Below are 20,508 nucleotides of genomic sequence, written 5' to 3' on the forward strand. Positions count from 1 at the left end.
CTTTTCCAAGTCTCAGTTTAAGGGCATAACAATACTATCCACCTAACATAATCGCTATGAAAAGAAAATGAGACAATGTGTGTGACAAGGTTTACACAAAGACTAGCAGAGAGGAAATGTTCAATATGTGATAGCCAATATTATTAAGATTAATGAGACTATTTTCTAATTATATTTTCTAACTAATTATTGCTTGTTTCCAGGAAAGTTGCTGATGTTTTCTTTTTTATCTTATGTTCTCAATATATCCCCAAACTTTCTTACTGTTTTTCCGTTAATTATCTAAATAAGGAAAAACATTAGCTACTTAAAATCAAACAAGACACAAAAAAATTTGATGAAAAAAAGTTTTAAAATATTACCAAAAAATTAAAATGAGATGAATAGGAAATATTTTTAAACAGTAGGTATATGAATTTACATCATCTAGCCCTAAGAAGAGAAAGAACTACTCAATAAACTGTGCTGAAACAAATGGTTGGTTATGTAGAAAACATTTAATTGGGCAGGCATGGTGGTTCACGCCTGTAATCCCAGCACTTTGGGAGGCCGAGGCAGACAGGCAGATCACCCGAGGCCAGGAGTCCAAGACCAGCCCAGCCAATGTGGTGAAACCCCATCTCTACTAAAAATACAAAAATTAAGCCCGGCACGGTGGCTCACACCTGTAATCCCAGCACTTTGGGAGGCCGAGGTGGGCAGATCACCTGAGGTTGGGAGTTCAAGACCATCCTGACCAACATGGAGAAACTCTGTCTCTACTAAAAGTACATAATTAGCCGGACGTGGTGGCACATGCCTGTAATCCCAGCTACTCAGGAGGCTGAGGCAGGAGAATTGCTTGAACCCAGGAGGCAGAGTTTGCAGTGAGCTGACAGCGTGCCATTGCACTCCAGCCAGGGGAACAAGAGCAAAATTCCATCTCAAAAAAAAAAAAAAAAAAATACAAAAATTAGCAGGGTGTGGTAGTGCATGCCTGTAATCCCAGCTACTCAGGGGGCTGAGGTGGGAGAATCGCTTGAACCTGGGAGACAGAGGTTGCAGTGAGCCAAGATCACTCCACTGCACTCCAGCCTGGGCAATAGAGTGGGATTCCATCTCAAAAAAAAAAAAAAAAAAAAAAAAAGAAAAGGAAACTTTACATTACATCCTCAATTTAAACCATATACCAACAGAAATAACAGAAAAGCAAAGTTGGCCAGGCACAGTGGCTCATGCCTGTAATCTCAGCACTTTGAGAGGCCATGGCAAGAGGATCACTTGACACCAGGAGTTCAAACCAAGCCTGGGAAACATAGTGAGACCCTGTCTCTACAAAAAATAAAAATAAAAATAAACAGCTGGGGGTAGTGGTGTGTGCCTGTAATCCCAGCTACTCAGGAAGCTGAGAAGAGAGGATCACTTGAGCCCAGGAGTTCAAGGCCTCCTTGGGGTAGGCCTCCAAGATCGCAGCACTGCACTCCGGCCTGGGCGATACAGCAAGACTTTGTCTCAAAAAATAATTTTTCTTTCATTAAAAAAAAATTAAATTTAAAACCAAACCTTAAAAATTCTAGAAGACCACTCCCAGCAGCATTGTTTATAAAAGCAAAACAAAACAAAAAGAAAACCTTAAAATAACTCAAATGTCATTTTCAGTAACTGCCATTTTATGAAAATTTACTTATTAAATTTGTTATTGCCTGCCCTCCTTCCCTCAGCCTCCAGCCCACACTAGAATATGAGCTCTGTAAGAGCAGGATGTTTTTTTCTGTTTTCTTCACTGATGTGTTCCACGAGCCTGTGCCTGGTATAGATAGAGTAGCAATCAATAAAAATCTGATGAAGGAATTGTGCATCAACAAGAATATAAACTGTGGTGTATCTGTATAATGGAATACTATATAGAAGCAAAAATGAACTACAATTACATTACCATATATTGCTCTCAGAAATACTGAATTAAAAAATGAAGTTTCAGAATAATACATATAGTATAAAATGTAAAATTATAAAATGTAGAAGTATAAAAAATAAATATGTAGTGTTTAGGATAGACTTTCCCAACAGGACACCTGAAGAGGGGAAATCAGGGCTTTATCTTGTAAAATGTAAAAATTATGAAAATACATTAATTATATAATTCACAAGAGTCAATCTCTTATTTTAATAAATACTACTTGGTCATTATTTAAAACAGAAAAAAAAAACTTTCATATCAACTTACTTGCAAACAAGAAAACAGAAAACTAACTGCAAAATAAAATATTCAACAGTGGCAAAGTAAAGCCAAACATACCTATAAGTTCAGGTGGATTTCTTTCATTAAACCGCTCACACAGACGAATAAAGGTCTCAGTATTCTCAGTGGTAGGGCACTCACCATGTCTAGTAATATAGAAGAAGTTTTTTTGAAAAAAGAGATTACAAATTGTGATGAAAGGTTTCAATATTAAAGAATCTTAATATATAACTTACCCTTTACACTGAAGTTTTATATATTTGATTCCTTCTTTTTCTATGTCATTTCTGTCATAGAACCTTGAAGTATTTGTCAGGTCCACCAACAAGCCCATTTTAACCTAAAAAAAAAAAAAAAAGAAAGGGCAGATTTACTAGTAACTTAATTTGTTCCCAAATATGTTGACTAAATGGCAATACTACAGTTCATTCATCTACATTGAGGGAGATTTTGTATGTACTTTGCCCCTGAACAATTGATAATAAAAGTATCACTTATCAAAGTCTTATTCAAGACACTAAAACTAAGCAGGCACTTGATAATATAAATTAACTCCCAAACTAAGGAAATAACAGGAATATAAGCAAAACAAATTCTACTGCCAACATCACAAAAGTCTATGCAAAAGAGAAAATGCTAAAGTTTTCTCTAGTGTTTGCTGCATATACCTCTGCACTTGTGATTTATTAGACAAGAGGCTAGAGCAAGAATGGCATCTATCTGAAGTATACCACAACTCAAGCTCTGGGCACAAATCACCCACTCCAGCCTTCCAAGCAGCCACCACCAATAACTCTGTTAATATCTATTGACTACACCATTTTATATCCCAGGCTTAAAAGATGAGACAATCCATTTATATCATATATATGATGTGTATATACATATGTATACGTATGCATATATACATATGTATACGTATGCATATATACATATGTATACGTATGCATATACACATACATATACGTATATACATATACATATATATACATATAAAACACATATCTTATATATATTTTATATATATGTCCCTTTCTTTGTTATTAACAACTCTTCTATTTTCTGAAAATATACTGAAGCCTCAAGTTACATTTTTTGAAAAGAAACAAGGTTAAAAATAGAGACAATCTTATTAAGAAGATGGTAGTATGGGAGAGAAATTTGGCCAGACACAGTGGCTCATGCCTGTAATCTTGGCACTTTGAGAGGCCACGGCAAGAGGATCACTTGAAAAACCATGTGTTTGAGGGGAAAAAGATTAAAAAATTAAATAAGAAATGTTCCTCTCCTATTCTTTGAGTATCATATAAAAACAAGGTAAATTGTTTAAAAAAAAAGTTTCATTTTCTGTAAAACAAGGGCATATAAAATCCACACACTCATAAAAAATGTCTAAGTTCTGCCAAAAAATTAAGAACACTGCAGAAGCTATATGGAAAGGAAGAAAAGAGAAGCAGACCCAGGAGCAGCAGATTTTAGGAAAACGCCAATAAAAATACATTTCTGGTAAGAAAGAGCTCACCATAAAGTGGTAGACCTATCTCTCATCTACACAAGAGCTAAGGAGTCTGGAGAAGATGGGGCAGATTACAGGGAAGCAGAAGCAATGCAAGGGGGAAAATGCAATGAAGACACACAAAAGCAGTAAAAATGACCCCATGCTGGTAAATTTCAGAAAATGTCAGCACACATTTTCCAGTTCCATAAAGAAACCATCCAAGTAAAGTAGTAAGAAGACTCCCTAAACTGAAATGCTTGGGACTTGAAGTGTTCAAGATTTCAGATTTTTCAATATTTGCATTATACTAACAGGTTGAGCAATCCTAATATGAAAATCCAAAATCTGTAATGTCCCAATAAGCATTTCCTTTGGGCATCATGTAGGTGCTAAAAAAATTCAGATTTTATATTTTTGGATGAGGGATGCTCAACCTATACATACTTTAATGTAATACCATAAAGCTGTAAAGAAAAAAAAAAGAACAAGAAGTTCTATGTGCTAATATATGAAGATCTTCAGAGTATACTATTAAGTTGGAAATGCAAGGTTCAGACCAGCATATATAATGTACTACCTTGAGTGTGCAGGGGAGAACACAGCAATCTATATTTTCTGTTGCTTACATACACATAAAGAAATTTTGAAAGGATGTATTAAAAAATCTAAAAACAGTGGAACCTGTGTGGTATGTGGTGAGGGACTAGGCAGATAGAGAGCAAAAGTGAGAGGGAGACTTCATGATACCAACCTTTTTTTGTGGATTTTTGACCTAACTGAACGTATTGTCTATTTCTTAAAAGACAAAAATCATTATCATGATTTTTAGGTACCATGTGATGCCTAAGAATCACATCTTGGGCAGTTAAATTCTAACACATAGGGTAAAAAAGTACGTACAGTCAAAATTCTCTCATAAATGCCTTAAATAACCAATGAAGAACAGTATACATGGCCATATGCATATTACTAGAAGATTAATCCCATCTCAATAAGTCAATCATTGTTGTGGGAAATCAGGGACTCTGAACAGAGGGACCAGCTGAAGCCATGGCAGAAGAACATAAATTGTAAAATTCCTATGCCTGTCTTTAATCTCTTAATCCCGTCATCTTCATAAGCTGAGGATGTATGTGGCCTCAGGACCCTGTGATGATTGCATTAACTGCACAAATTGTTCATGAAGCATGTGTGTTTGAGCTCTTGAAAAAAGAACAGGATAACAGCAATGTTCAGGGAACAAGGGAGATAACCATTCGGTCTGACTGCCTGGGAGCCAGGCAGGACAGAGCCATATTTCCCTTATTGCTGAAAACAGGTAAGAGAAATATCGCTGAATTCTTTCCCCAGTAAGGAATATTAATAATTAACAGCCCTGGGAAAATAATGCATTCCCAGGGGTAGGCCTCTAAAATGGCCGCTCTAGGAGGGTTCGCCTTATGCAGTTGAAGATAAGGGATGAAACACGCCCTAGTCTCCTGCAGCACCCCCAGGCTTGCTAGGATTAGGAAATTTCAGCCTGGCGAATTCTAGTCAGACCGGTTCTCTGTTCTTGAACCCTGTTAAGATGTTTATCAGTGAAAATGTGTGCACAGTGGGACACAGAACTTCATTAGTAATTCTAGTTTTGCCCTGAGCTTGTGATCTCGCCCTGACCTTCTGCCTTGTGATCTTTTATTGCCCTATGAAACATGTGATCTCTGTGACCCACGCCCTATTCATACACTCCCTCCCCTTTGAAAATCGCTAATAAAAACTTGCTGGTTTTGTGGCTCAGGGGGCATCATGGAACCTGCCGACATGTGTCTCCCCTGGACATCCAGCTTTAAAATTTCTCTCTTTTGTACTCTCCTTTTATTTCTCAGACCGGCCGACATTTAGGGAAAATAGAAAAGAACCTACATTGAAATATTGGGGGCTGGTTCCCCCAACAGATTATAGCCAATTTTTCTTTCTGGATTGGAACAAAAATCATTATTTCTTCTGTTGAGCACTAGCTGAAGAAGTTGATTTGCATTCAGGGGCCTTAAGTATGAAAAATCTTTAAAACCTAGAATCACAATCAGCCAGCAAGATAGTCTCACTTAGAAACGCACACCTAAACTGAGGCTAAAAAAAAGTAATAGTAAATTCATACATCTTCCACCTCATTTGGAAGCATATACTCTAATATAAAAAAGAAGACAATTTATACCACATAGGTTGATGGTTATTTCAATCCCCAAATTTTCCTGCTTGGTATTCATCTTTATTTTCTCTCCTATCAGCACCCCAACTTTCCTCCAAAAGCCACCCTTTCTCCACTTTAATCCTTGAGTTTCTGCTCCTTCCCTCTTTCCCCCTTGGGTCTCCACAGGAAAAAAAAGGCAAAAGAAACAATCTGCACTTTCTTTAATTGATATGCTATATTTTATGTATTTATGGGGTATATGTGATATTTTGTTACATGCATGTAATGTGTAATGATGAAATCAGGGTATCTGGAGTATCCATCACCTTGAATATTTATCATTTCTATGTGTTAAGAGTATTTCAAATTCTCTCTTCTAGCTACTTGGAAATACACAATACATCATTGCTAACAACAGTCACCTTACCCTGCTACCAAAAATAAGAATTTATACATTATATCTAACTATATGTTTGCACTAACCAACCTCCCTTCACCATGCTCCTCCTGCCCACACACGCTTCCCACCCTCTGGTATCTATCGTCTATCATTCTACTCTTTATTTCCATGAGACCAATTTTTTTTTTAAGAGATAGAGTCTCACTCTGTTGCCCAGGCTGGAATGTAGTAGCACAATCATAGCTCACTGTAACCTCAAACTCCTGGGTTCAAGTGATCCTTTCATCTCAGCCTCCCAAGTTATAGGACTACAGATATGAGATCAACTTTTTTGGCTCCCACAGGAGTGAAAATGTGGAATTTGTCTTTCTGTGTCTGGCTTATTTCGTTTAACATAATGAACTCAAGTTCCACCCATGTGCTGCAAATGACGATTTCATTTTTCTCCATGGCTGCATAGTATTCCATTGTGTATATTGTGTATATATGCCACATTTTCTTTATCCATTCATCCACCCTTTGATAAAACTATTTCTGTTCCCTTGGATAAATACTCAGTAGTGAAACTGCTAGATCGTATAGCAGTTCTACTTTTAGTTTTCTAAGAAATTTCCATACTGTTTTCCATGGTGGCTGTACTAACTTACATTCCAACCAACAGCATATAAGAAGTCTCTTTTCTCCACATCCTTGCCAGCATCTATTGGTTTTTGTCTTTATAATAGTTTTGTTTTGTTTTTTTGAGAGAGAGACAGGGTTTTGCTCTGCCACCCAGGCTGGAGTGCAGTAGCACAATCATAGCTCACCACTGTAACTTCAATCTTCTGGGGTTAAGGGATCCCTTCACTTCAGTCTCCTGAGTAGGTAAGATGGCAGGCATGTACCTCATGCCTGGCTAATTTTTGAATTTTTTTAAAGATGGTGTCTCGTTATGTTATCAAGGCTGGTCTCAAACTCCTGGCCTCAAGTAACCCTCCCATCCATCTCAGCTTCCCACAGTGCTAGGATTACAGACATGAGCCACTGTACCTGGTCATAAATAGCCATTCTAACTGGTGCAAGATGATATTTCATTGTGGTTTGGATTTGCATCTTCCTGATGATTATTAATGTTGAGCTTTTTTTCAGCATTTTTTCATATATCTGTTGGCCATTTGTAGGTCCTCTTTTGAGAAATGTCTATTCACATCTTTGCCCACTTTTTAATGGGATTTTTTTCCTGTTGTTTCCAGTTCTTTGTATATTCTGGATACTAATCCCTCAGAAGAATAGTTTGCAAATATATTCTCCTATTCAATAGGTTGTTATTTCACTCTGTTGTTTCCTTTGCTGTGCAGAAGCTTTTTTATTTTATTTTTTGAAACAGAGTCTCACTCGTTGCCCAGGCTGGAGTACAGTGGTGTGAATATGAATCACTGCAGCCTTGACCTACTGGACTCAAGCAGTCATCCTGCCTCAGCCTCCCAAGTAACTGGGACCACAGGTATGTGCCACCAACAAATAAGGTCTCACTCTGTTGCACAGGCTGTTCTCCAGTTCCTGGCCTTAAGCAATCCTCCCACCTTGGCCTCCCAAAGTGCTGGGATTACAGGTGTGAGCCACTGCACCCAGCCCAGAAGCTTTCTGGTTTCATATCATCCCATTTGTCTATTGTTGTTTGAGTTGTGTTTTTGAGGTCTTAGCCATAAAACTGTTACTAAACCAATGTCCTACGGTGTTTTCCCTATGTTTTCATCTCAGAACTACTGTTTTATGCTTTCAGGTCTTACATTTAAAGTCTTTAATCCATCTTGATTTGATTTTGTATATGGTGAGAGATAAAGGTCCAGTTTTACTCTTCTGTATATGGATATCCAATTTTCCCAGCACCATTTATTAAAGAGTGTCCTGTCCCCAGTGTATGTTCCTGGTGCCTTTGTCTAAATCAGTTGGCTGTAAATGCATGCATTTATTTCTGGATTCTCTATTCTGTTCCATTAGTCTGTTTTTATATCAATGCCATGCTGTTTTGGTTACTATAGCCTTGTAATATACTGTAGTGTGATGCCCACAGCTTTGTTCCTTTTGCTCAAGATTGCTTTGGTTATTCAGGCTCATTTCAGGTTCCATATAAATGTTAGGATTCAGGTGGGGTGCAGTGTCTCATGCATGTAATCCTAGCACTTTGGGAGACCAAGGTGGGAGAACTGCTTGAGCCCAGGAGTTCAAGACCAGCCTAGGCAACACAGTGAAACCCCATCTTTAAAAAAAGTTTTTTTTAATAAAATTTAAAAGTTAGGAGTTTCTTCTATTTCTATAAAAAATGTCGTTGGTATTCTTATAGGGATTGCACTGAATATGCAGATTGCTTTGGAAAGTATGGTCATTTTAACGACATTAATTATTCCAATCCATGGGCATGGAGGTCTTTCTATTTGTTTGTGTTCCATTCAATTTCTTTCATCACTGTTCTAGTTTTCCTTGTAGAGATCTTTCACTTCCTTGGTTAAATTTATTCCTGAGTATTTTACTCTTTTTGTAGCTATTATAAATGGGATTGCCTTCTTGATTTCTTTCTCAGCTAGTTCAGTATCAGCATACAGAAACACTACTGATTTTTGTATGTTGATTTCTTTTTTTGTGTGTTTCTTTCAAAGACAGGGTCTCACTCCTTTGCGCAAGTTGAAGTGCAGTGGCTCAACCATGGCTTACCACTGCCTGGAACACCTAGGCTCAAGTGATCCTCCCACTTCAGCCTCCTGTGTAGCTGGAACTAGAAGAACACACCATTGTGCCTGGATAACTTTTACGTTTCTAAAAAATATTTTGTAGAGATGGGGGTCTCACTTTGGGGTCCAGTCTGTTCTTGAACTCTCAGCCTAAAGCAATCCTCCCACCTTAGCCTCCCAAAGCACTCTAGGGTCAAAGGTGTGACCCACTGTCCAGACTGTATGTTGATTCTGTATCCTGCAACTTTACTGAATTTCTCATCAGCTCTCAGAGTTTTCTGGTGGAGTCATTAAGTTTTTCTAGATTTAAGATTATATCATCAGCAAGGAGGGACAGTTTGACTTTTTTTCCAATTTGGATGCCTTTTATTTCTTTCTCTTGCCTGGCTGCTCTAGACAGTACTTCCAATACCATGATGAATAAGTGGACATCCTTGTCTTGTTCTAATTCTCAGGGCAAGAGCTGAAAGCTTTTCCCTAATTAGTATGACGTTAGCTGTGGGCTTGTCACATATGGTCTTTATTATGTTGAGGTATGTTCCCCCATGCCTAGTTTGTTGAGAGTTTTTATCATGAAGGGATGTTGATTCTTATCAAATGCTTTGTCTGACTCTATTGAGATGATCACACGGTGTTTGTCCTTCAATCTATTGATGTAATGTATCATATTTATTGATTTGCATATGCTGAACCATCATTGCATCAGAGATACTGGCCTGTTTTCTCTTTTTGTTGTGGTTTTGGTATAAACATAATGCTAGCTTTACAGGATGAGTTAGAATTCCCTCCTCTTCAATTTTTTGAGGATTATTTGAGGATTGGTGTTAGTTCTTCCTTAAAAGTTTGGTAGAATTTGGTGGTGAAGGCATCCGGTTGTAGACTTTTTGTTGACAAACGTTTTATTACTGATTAAATCTCCCTACCTGTTATTGGTCTGCTCAGCTTTTCTATTTCTTCCTGATTCAATCTTCGTAGGTTGTATATACCTACGAACTTATCCACCTCTGCCAGGTTTTCCAGTTAGTGTATACTTGTTCATAATAGTCTTTGATGGGCCAGGCGCGGTGGCTCACGCTTGTAATCCCAACACTTTAGGAGGCCGAGGCGGGCAGATCACCTGAGGTCGGGAGTTCGAGACCAGTCTGACCACCATGAAGAAACCCCATCTCAACTAAAAAATACAAAAAGTTAGCCAGGCGCAGTGGCACATGCCTGTAATCCCAGCTACTCAGGAGGCTGAGGTAGGAGAATCACTTGAACCTGGGAGCGGAGGTTACGGTGAACCGAGATCCCATCATTGCACTCCAGCCTAGGCAACAAGAGCAAAACTCCATCTCAAAAAAAAAAAAAAAAAAATAGTCTCTGATGATCTTTTGTATTTCTGTGGTATCAACTGTAATATTCTCTTTCTCATTTCTGATTTAGTTTACTTGGGTCTTCTCTCATTTTTCTTGGTTGGTCTAGCAATGGATTTATTGATTTGGTTTATCTTTTCAAAAATACCAACTTTTCATTTTGTTGATTCTTTGTACTTTTTTTTAGTGTCTATTTTGTTTAGTTCTGCTCTGATCTTTATTATTTCTTTCCTTCTACAAATTTTTGGTTTGTTCTTGCTTTTCTAGTTCCTTGTGGTGCATAACTATTTATCTGAATCCTTCTACATTTTTGATGTAGGCACTTATTGCTATAAACTTCCTTCTTAGCACTGCTTTTGCTATACTTCTTAGGTTTTGGGATGTTGTGTTTCAATTTTCATGTGTTTCAAGAGGTTTATTTCCACCTTAATTTCTTCCTTGACCAAATGGTCACTCAGGAGCATGTTTAATTTCCATGTATTTGTACAATTTCCAAAGTCCCTTATTATTGACTTCTAGCTTTTCTACCATTGTGGTCTAAGAAGGTATGTGATATGATTTTGACTTTTTTATTTGTTAAGGCTTGTTTTGTGTCCCAACATATGGTCTATCCTAGAGAATGTTGCATTTCCTCATGAGAAAAATGTGTATTCTGTAGCTACTGGATGAAATGTTCTGTAAATGTCTGTTAGGTCCATTTAGTCTAATGTGCACTTTAAATCCAATGTTTGTTAATTTTCTGTCTTGACGATCTGTCTAATGATGACAGTGGGGTGTTGAAGTCTCCAACTACTATTGTACGGGAGACTATATCTCCATTTAGATCTAATAATATTTGTTTTATATATCTGGGTACTCTGATGTTGAGTGCATATATGTTTAGAATTGTTATATCCTCTTGCCAAACTGATCCTTTTATCATTATATAATGACCTTCTTTATCTCCTTTTACTGTTTTTGACTTAAAGTCTGTTTTATCTGATATAAGTTTAGCTACTCCTGCTCACCTTTGGTTTCCATTTGCATGGAACACTTTTTCCATCCCTTTACTTTCAGTTTATGTGTGTCTTTACAGTTGAGATGAGTTTCTTGTAGGCAGCATATGGATAGGTCGTGTTTCTATATGCATTTGGCCAGTTTACATCTTTTAAATGGAAAGTGTAATCTACTTATATTCAAGGTTATTATTAATATGTGAAGGCTTATTCCTGTCATTTTATTAATTTATTTCTGGTTGTTTTGTATATTCTTTGTCCTTTCTTTCTTATTGTTTCATCTTTGTGGTTTGGTGGTATTGTGTAGTGGTAACATTTGAGTTTTTCCCCTTCATTGTTGACGTGTTTGCTCTGTCAGTGGTTTTTATTTATATTTTTGTGTTTTCATGATGATAGTTACTAGTCTTTCAATTTCGGGTACAGGATGCTCTAAAGCATTTCTTACAGGACCAGTACAGTGGTGGTGAATTCCCTCAGCTTTTGCTTGTCTGGGAAAGACTTTATTTCTCCTTCATTTATGAAGAAAGAATAATTTTGCTGGGTATGGTATCCTTGGGTGGTAGGCATTTTCTTTCAGAACTTTGAATATATTCTCTACTCTCTCTTGGCCTATAAGGTTTTTGCTGTGAAGTCCACCATTAGCCTAATAGGAGCTCTCTTATAAATGACCAGACACTCTTAATGTTTTTTGAATTTTCTCTTTGACTTTTAACAGTTTGACTATAATGTGCTGTGGAGAAGACCTTTTTAGATATTACCTTTTGGGGGATCTTCGATCCTCCTGGAAGTCTAAACCTCTTGTTAAACTTAGAAAGTTTTCATCTATTATTTCATTAAATAGGTTTTCTAACCCTTTTGTTTACTCTTCATCTTCTGGAACACCAAAAATTTGAATATTTGGTCATTTTCTGGTGTCCTATATCTCAAGAAGGCTTTGCTCATTCTTTTTTAGCCTTTTATCTTTATTTTTGTCTTACTGGGTTATTTCCAAACACCTGTCTTCATTTCCTGAATTTGTTTGAATTTCTGATACCTATCTCTGGTAAACTTCTTATTCATACCCTGAATTGTTTTTCTGATTTGTATTGCTTTTCAGTATTCTGTATTGTTTCTCAGTATTCTCTTCTTTCTTACACAGAGCTTCCTTAGTATCAAAATTTTGAATTATCTGTCCACCATTTCATGAATTTTTTTTATTATGCTGCTGAAGGATTATGAATTTTTCATCTGCTGCTGAAGGATTACTGTGTTCCTTTGGAGGTGGCATATTTCTTGCTCCTTCATGTTTGCCATGTCCTTACATCGATATCTGCACATCTGGTGTAACACTCACTTCTCCTTTTTTTTGAGACATGGTCGCACTATCACCCAGGCCGCAGTGGGTAATCATGGCTCACTACAGCCTCAACCTCCTGGGTTCAAGTGATCCTCCCACCTCAGCCTCCCAAGTAGCTGGGACTACAGGCACACACTACTATGCCCGGCTAATTATTTTTTTTTTAATTTTTTGTAGACAGGGTCTCCCTATGCTGCCCACACTGGTCTCAAACTCCTGGCCTCAAGCGATCCTCCTGCCTCAGTCTCCCAAAGTGCTGGGATTACAGGCATGAGCCACCACTCCAGCCCCAGTTTTTCTTTTTTTTTTGAGACAGAGTCTTGCTCTGTTGCCCGGGTTGGAGTGCACTGGTATGTGATCTTGGCTCACTGCAACCTCCGCTTCCCAGGTTCAAGCGATTCTTGTGCCTCAGCCTCCTGAGTATGCTGGAATTACAAGCACATACCACAATGCCTGGCTAATTTTTGTATTTTCAGGAGAGACAGGTTTTTGCCATGTTGGCCAGGCTGGTCTTAAACACTTATCCTCAAGTGATCCACCATTTGATTTAGCATCCCAAAGTGTTGGGATTACAGGCATGAGCCACGGCGCCCAGCCCCAGTCCCAATTTTTGAAATTAGCTTTGGGAGGGAAGGACTTTTTCCTGAAGCTATATCTGTGGTGTTGGTTGGGTAAAGGACTTTGGTTATGATTCTGGATGCATGCAGTAGTGTAGTCTCCATATGGTTTCTTCAGCTGTAAACAGTCAGTCTCCTTGGTAGCTTAGGGTGTGGTTGTTAGTGGAGGCTATAGTAAGTTTTGCTGGGGGCTGGGACGTCAGGTGGGCATTCTCTTAAATGGAAAAACTACACATGGAGAACAGATTAGCAGCTGCCAGAGTAGAGGGACAGGGGTGAGGAGAGAGTCTGACTATAAAGAGGGAGCATGAGGGAATTCCTCTGTGGAGATGCAGCAGTTCTATAATCACTACCATGAATTTACACATGAGATCAAACTGTACAGAACACACACACACACAAATGCATATAAAAAGTAAATAAGATCTGCAATCAGTTAACAGTACTGTATCAATGTCAATTTCCTGCTTGTGATATTGTATTACAATTATATAAAATGACACCATTGTGAGAAGCTGGGAGAAGGGTTCACAGAATTCTGTGTACAATTACTGCAACTTCCCTTGAGTCTATTAATTATTTTAAAATAATAAGATTTTTTTAAAAGTCACCTGAAGAACAAGAGTGAACAAAGTATATTAAATCAGTGACAAAAATAAGTTTTGTTTCTTACCTTTAGGCTCTTTAGGTAATTTGAGAGCATGCTGGGATGGAACCGATTTTCTTCAGCAACTTGACTATCATATCTTGGTCCTAACATTGTCTTCAGAGGTAAGAATCTTCCTAAACAACAAAGATAGGTAATAATTTCCATAAAAGGAAATGTTTCAGATTAAAATTCTATAACAATTCTCAAATATCGTCTTCTTAAGATTTTTTTTTTTTTTTTTTTTTGAGACCAAGTGTCACTCTGTCCCCCAGGATAGAGTGCAGTGGTGCAATCTCGGCTCACTGAAACCTCTGCCTCCCGAGTTCAAGCAATTATCTTGCCTCAGTCTCCCAAGTAGCTAGGATTACACGTGTGTACCACCAAGCCCAGCTATTTTTTGTGTTTTTAGTAGAGACAGGGTTTCACCATGTTGCCCAGGCTGGTCTCAAACTCCTGGGCTCAAGCAATCCACCCACCTCCGCCTCCCAAAGTGCTGGAATTACAGGCGTGAGCCACCACACCCGGCCTCTTAAAACATTTTAAGTGGAAAAGCAATCTAAAAATGCAAGTGTTCATAAACTACTCTCAATTTAAACTATACTTTTAAAAGATACTACCCTACATCTTTTTTTTTTTTTTTTTTTTTGAGACGGAGTCTTGCTCTGTAGCCCAGGCTGAAGTGCAGTGGCGTGATCTCGGCTCACTGCAAGCTCCACCTCCCAGGTTCACGCCATTCTCCTGCCTCAGCCAAGGACAGAAAAAAATTATTAAAAATTGACAATCAAATATAACAGCAAAAGAAAAATTACCAGAGAATAGAACTTCCATTATTTAAGTTCTACACCACTACATTAAAAAAGTTATTAATTTAAAACTCTTAAAAACATAAGCAGACTTCCTGCCTAAGCCTCCCAAGTAGCTGGGACTGCAGGTGCACACCACCATACCCAGCTAATTTTTTTGCTGCGGGGAGCACGTTGACAGGGTCTCACTATGTTGTCCAGGCTAGTCTCAAACTCCTGGGCTCCAGCGATCCACCCGCCTCAGCCTCCCAAAGTGCTGGGATTATATGCCCTATACGGTTTTTATTATCAGGTTAGAACTTTCTCAAACCTGATACTAAAAGGTTGTAGACTTTATTCTATATCTCAGGATAAAGACCATGCTAGAATATGACATCATTCTGAGAGGATGCTAACCAAAATCATTCTTCAAACAACTATCAGTGGTTATTTCAGCTAGAAAGACTGACTTTTTTTGACCTTTTTTTCTGAATGACAGTATAGCATAGAGAAAGTCACCTCTAACCAATTTTTTTAAAACCTATTTTAATTGATATATGTATATGTATTATTTTTGAGACAGGGTGTCACTCTGTTGCCCAGGCTGGAGTGCAGTGGCGTGATGTCAGCACCTGCAGCCTCAACCTCCTGGGCTCAAGCAATCCTTCCACCTCAGCCCCCCAGTAGCTGGGACTACAGGTGCACACCACCACACTCAGCTAATTTTTTGTATTTTTTGTAGAGATGAGGTTTCGCCATGTTGCCCAGGCTGGTCTCGAACTCCTAAGCTCAAGCAATTCGCCCACCTCGACCTCCCAAAATGCTGGGATTATAGGCATGAGCCACTGAGTCTGGCCTTACATTTTCAAACACAATAAAAACAATATTATCTACCTAAGTGAAGTCTTAACATCTGTCCGAAGGCTTTAAGCTAAATTTCATGAAAAAACAATTTTTTAAGATTTTGTTTTCTATAAAATCAAAGTCACCCATAACCTCCACATTGCTAAATCAAATGGTCAACTATCAGTTCTCACCTTAAGCTCTCAGCAACATAAGAAACAAATGGTCACTTTTTGACAAAAGAGGGAACTCCTGAACCACTTCTTTCACGTGACTTCCAGAATACTATTATATCCTCCTGGTTTTCCTTCTAGCTCTCTGGCCTCTCTTTCTCAGTCTACTTCAGTGGCTCCCCCTCTCACCCTGACTCCTCTATGTTTTGTCTCAGGACTCAATCCTTGGACCTCTTTTATATTTTCATTCACTCCCTTGGTGTCTCATCTAGTCTCATGGCTTTAAATGCCATCAATGTGCTAATGACTTACAAATTTATATTTCCAGTTCAAATCGCTCCCTTAACTCTAGATGGATATCAACTGTCTACTGAGCCTCTACTTATGTCTAACAGATGTCTCAGATTTGATATCCAAATCTCATCTCTTAATATTCAAGCTCTAAAACCTGCTCCCTTCATGGTCATCCCTATCTCAGCAAATAGTAACATCATTCTTTTAGCAGCTCAAGACCAAAACCTTTTAGGTTATCCTCGACTATTCTCCTTTTCTCACACCCAACATCCAATCCATCAGCAAATCCTGTAGCTCCACCTTCAAAATACATCCAGAATCTGACCACTTCTCACCACCTCCACCATCATCTGATTTAGGTTTCTTTTACTTCATTTAGTTTAACAGATATATAGTGGGTATCTACTATGTACCAGGCGTTGTTCTAGGCGCATGGATTACATTAGTGAAAAGGAAAAAAACAAACAAACAAACAAAAAACAGAAAAGCCCTGCCCTCATAGTGTTTATATTCTATTAGGAAAATATAAACCATAAGCAATAAACATAATAAATAAATAAGAAGATTCATCCCATCAGACTTTCTCTCCCTCTTACTACTGTCTCAGAAGTCCAATCCTATTTCCATCAGCTCTTTCAGGGTTCCCTTTCCTTCTTATCCAACATCAGAGCCCACAGTGGATCAACATAATTAGTCCCCTGTAAATACCCTTAACCTCCTTCCTCTGCCCCCATTACCCAGTCACACTCACCTGAGAAAAATCCAGACCTCAATGAACCTAACCACCTGACTTCTTTGTGCCTACAAATACGTAGCTGAGGCCTCCTAGAGCAAATCTCACAGCACAAAAGATGGGTGACAATATACTTCATAATCACCAATATCAAAGGCAATCCTACCACACACCACTAGCTCTCCTTTATGATAAATATTTTACATCTTTTCCTCATTCCTAAAACATCCCCTTTTCAACTGACAACTTTAAGTTAGACTTCACTGAAAAGAAAAAAAAAAGAAGCCATGATAATTAAAGCTAATTGTGTATGTTTGCCACATGCCAGACACTGTTTAAAATATTGCACATAATTCATTCATTTACTCCTAACAATAAGTATTGTTATTATTCCTCATTTTACAGATGAGGAGAACAAAGCAAGAGCGATTAAGTAACTTGCCGCATGTCACACCACTAATAAATGGTAAAAACAGTGATTTAAATGAAGACTACGGATGCAGAGTCCATGAATGAAACTGCTATTCAACAATGCCTCTCCACCATTAGGGAGAAACTTGCCTTGCCTTTGCAGTTAATCTATAAACCTTTCTGTATCTGAGTCCATACTCCTCCTCCCATTAAAAATCCTCCCTTCTGCTCGGGATTTCCTTACCATCCTGCCTTTCAAGGGCCACCAATCAATCCTTTCTTCCTCTCCCAACTCCCACTCCCAACATCTTCAGCATCTCAGACATCTGCTGGCTCATTCCCATCAGCATTTAAACAAGCCCTAAACTCTCCCTTATTCCCCAACTTATGCTTCATTTTTACTCCTCTTCATAACCAAACTTTTTAAAAAGTTTAATACACAGCCGGGCACGGTGGCTCACGCTTGTAATCCCAGCACTTTGGGAGGCCGAGGTGGGCAGATCACGAGGTCAGGAGATCGAGACCATGGTGAAACCCCGTCTCTACTAAAAATACAAAAAAATTAGCCAGACGTGGTGGCGGGTGCCTGTAGTCCCAGCTACTCGGAGAGGCTGACGCAGGAGAATGGCGTGAACTCAGGAGGCGGAGCTTGCAGTGAGCCGAGATTGCGCCACTGCACTCCAGCCTGGGCGACAGAGCGAGACTCCGTCTCAAGAAAAAAAAAAAAAAGTTTAATACACATACTCCTATCTTTACTTCATTACCTCCAATTCATTTATGTATACATGTGTGAGCAAGAGTGTAGACTTTACTTCTCTATAACTGTGCATAATTTAGCTTTTGAGCTCCCATTCAAGATAGTGCCCAGTCAAATCAGGATTCTCCTCCTGAATGGGACCACATTCCTCAAAGGTAGAGACCCTGGCATTGGGGGAAAGGGGGGCAACTGCTATTTTGTACACCATCTTTTTCCTCTCTTGCTTCCAGTAAACTGAACTGTATTGCATCTGGTCTTTGGGCATTGTTAGTTTCCATCCCAGCAGCATCTACTGATATGACTAAGGTCCATCCATGGCCTTGGTAGACGGGTTGATAAAGATAGTCCTACATCTTCCATGTTCCAACCCCTGCCTCCTCCTCAAGTCAGCTGGCCATTCTCAAGTCACTTCTGATCATTCCTTTTGGCCACTCTATCCCCACTCTTTTGGCCACTCTATCCGAAAGGTAGGAAAGGTAGCAATTAGCCTCTTAGACAGGTCTCAGAGCCATCTACACATACTCCTCAGCAATCCACTACGACTCTCTAAGAGACTTGCAACCAAGTAGGTCATTAATCCACTCCGACCTGGCTTCTGATTCCACATTCCCACTGAAAATATTTGTCACAGTCACCAACAGATTTTACCAACTTTTCTGGTATCTTAACATTTCAGCAGCATTACACGTATCTGACAACTTCTTCCATCTTGAAAAACTCTCCTGCCTTCCATGACACCCAAACTCCTGTTAGTTTCAATCACCCACCTAACACCTCCATCAATTTCTAGCTATTCATCCTCAACTCCTTTGTACCCTTTTTTTTCTTTAACCAACTACTAAATGTCAGGTTTCTATGGGCTCCACGTGGACCTTCCCTACTCTTTCTACAGTCTCTGCCTGGGAGAATTTTTATCTATTGCCATGGTAGAAATGACACTATCTGTTCATCACATTCAATTTACTTTCTTCTTCCAGGACACAATGAAAGACTAGCTTTCTCAGTTTCTCTTGTAGTTGAATGAGGGACATGTATCTGGATTCTGGCCAATGGGATACGGGCCAAAGTTAGCTATATGACTACCAAGCCTGGCCATAAAACCCCCTGAGAGATCACCCATGCCTGCTCCTCCCCTTTCATGGCAACTTTAGAAGTCTCATGTTTAAGATGACAGCATCAAAGATGGAAAGAGTCTAGCAAGTTGCTAATCAGAGAAGAGTAGCCTGGGAAAGTTGCCTGATACAATACATTCTGATATGAGCAAGAAATATAGTTTGATTGGAACTCCTGAGTTTTGGGCAGTTGTTTATGAGAGAAACTAGTATTACAGGCATACTTTGCTTTACTGCACTTCACAGATACTGCATTTTTTAATAAATTGAAGGTCTGTGGCAACCTTTTGTCTATCAAGTCTATCAGCGTAATTTATCCAACAGTATGTGCTCGTTTTGTGTCTGTGCCACATTTTGGTAATTTTCACAATAGTTCAAGCTTTGTTATTATCATTATATTTGTTACAGTGATCTATGATCAGTGATTTTTGATGTTACAGCTGTTAATTGTTTTGGAGTGCCATGAACACCACCCATAAGATGGCAAACTTAATTAATAAATGCTGCATGTGTTCTCACTGCTCCACTGAGCAGCCATTCCTCCGTCTCCCTCCCTCTCCTGGAGCCTCCCTATTTCCTGAGACACAATAATGTTGAAATTAGGCCAATTAATAACCCTACAATGGCCTCTAAGTGTTCAAGTGAAATGAAGAATCATATGTCTCTCATTTAAATCAAAAACTAGAAATGATTAAGTTCAGTGAAGAACGTATATTGAAAGCCCAGATATGCCAAAAGCTAGGCTTCTTGCACCAGTTAGCCAAGTTGTGAATGAAAATGAAAAGCTCTTGGAGGACGTTACAAGTGCTACTGCAGTGAACACACAAATGATAAGAAAGCGAAATAAGGCCGGGCGCGGTGGCTCACGCCTGTAATCCCAGCACTTTGGGAGGCCGAGGTGGGCGGATCATGAGGTCAGGAGATCGAGACCATCCTGGCTAACACGGTGAAACCCCGTCTCTACTAAAAATACAAAAAATTAACCGGGCGCGGTGGCAGGCGCCTGAAGTCCCAGCTACGCGGAAGGCTGAGGCAGGAGAATGGTGTGAACCCCGGGGGGCAGAGCCTGCAGTGAGCCGAGATCGCGCCACTGCACTCCAGCCTGGGTGAAAGAGCGAGACTCCGTCTCAAAAAAAAAAAGAAAGCGAAATAATCAGTCTTTTTTTTTTTTTTTTTTTTTTTTTTTTTTTTTTTGAGACGGAGTCTCGCTCTGTCACCCAGGCTGGAGTCAGTTAGCGCAACCTCGGCTCACTACAACTTCTGTCCACCTCCCAGGTTCAAGCGATTCTCCTGCCTCAGCCCCTCGAGTAGCTGGGACTACGGGTGAGTGCCACCACACCCGGCTAATTTTTTTGTATTTTTAGTAGAGACGGGGTTTCACCATATTGGCCAGGCTGGTCTCAAACTCCTGACCTCGTGATCCACCTGCCTCGGCCTCCCAAAATGCTGGGATT

At 39.1% G+C, this 20,508-nt stretch overlaps 1 protein-coding gene across 2 annotated transcripts in view; it reads right to left on the reverse strand.

Annotated features, from left to right (window-relative positions):
• Positions 1 to 20,508, reverse strand: part of RNGTT (RNA guanylyltransferase and 5'-phosphatase) — a 369,800-nt gene that overhangs the window by 334,985 nt on the left and 14,307 nt on the right. For both annotated transcript variants that reach the window (XM_055258453.2, XM_055258464.2), the window contains exons 2-4: positions 13,974 to 14,083; positions 2,458 to 2,561; positions 2,279 to 2,367 (exon numbers count right to left, since the gene is read on the reverse strand). In XM_055258453.2, the coding sequence (XP_055114428.1) occupies positions 2,279 to 2,367; positions 2,458 to 2,561; positions 13,974 to 14,083 (303 nt within the window). The remainder of the gene's footprint in view (positions 1 to 2,278; positions 2,368 to 2,457; positions 2,562 to 13,973; positions 14,084 to 20,508) is intronic.

This window comes from Symphalangus syndactylus, chromosome 2 (assembly GCF_028878055.3).
Source record: "Symphalangus syndactylus isolate Jambi chromosome 2, NHGRI_mSymSyn1-v2.1_pri, whole genome shotgun sequence".
NCBI lineage: Eukaryota > Metazoa > Chordata > Mammalia > Primates > Hylobatidae > Symphalangus > Symphalangus syndactylus.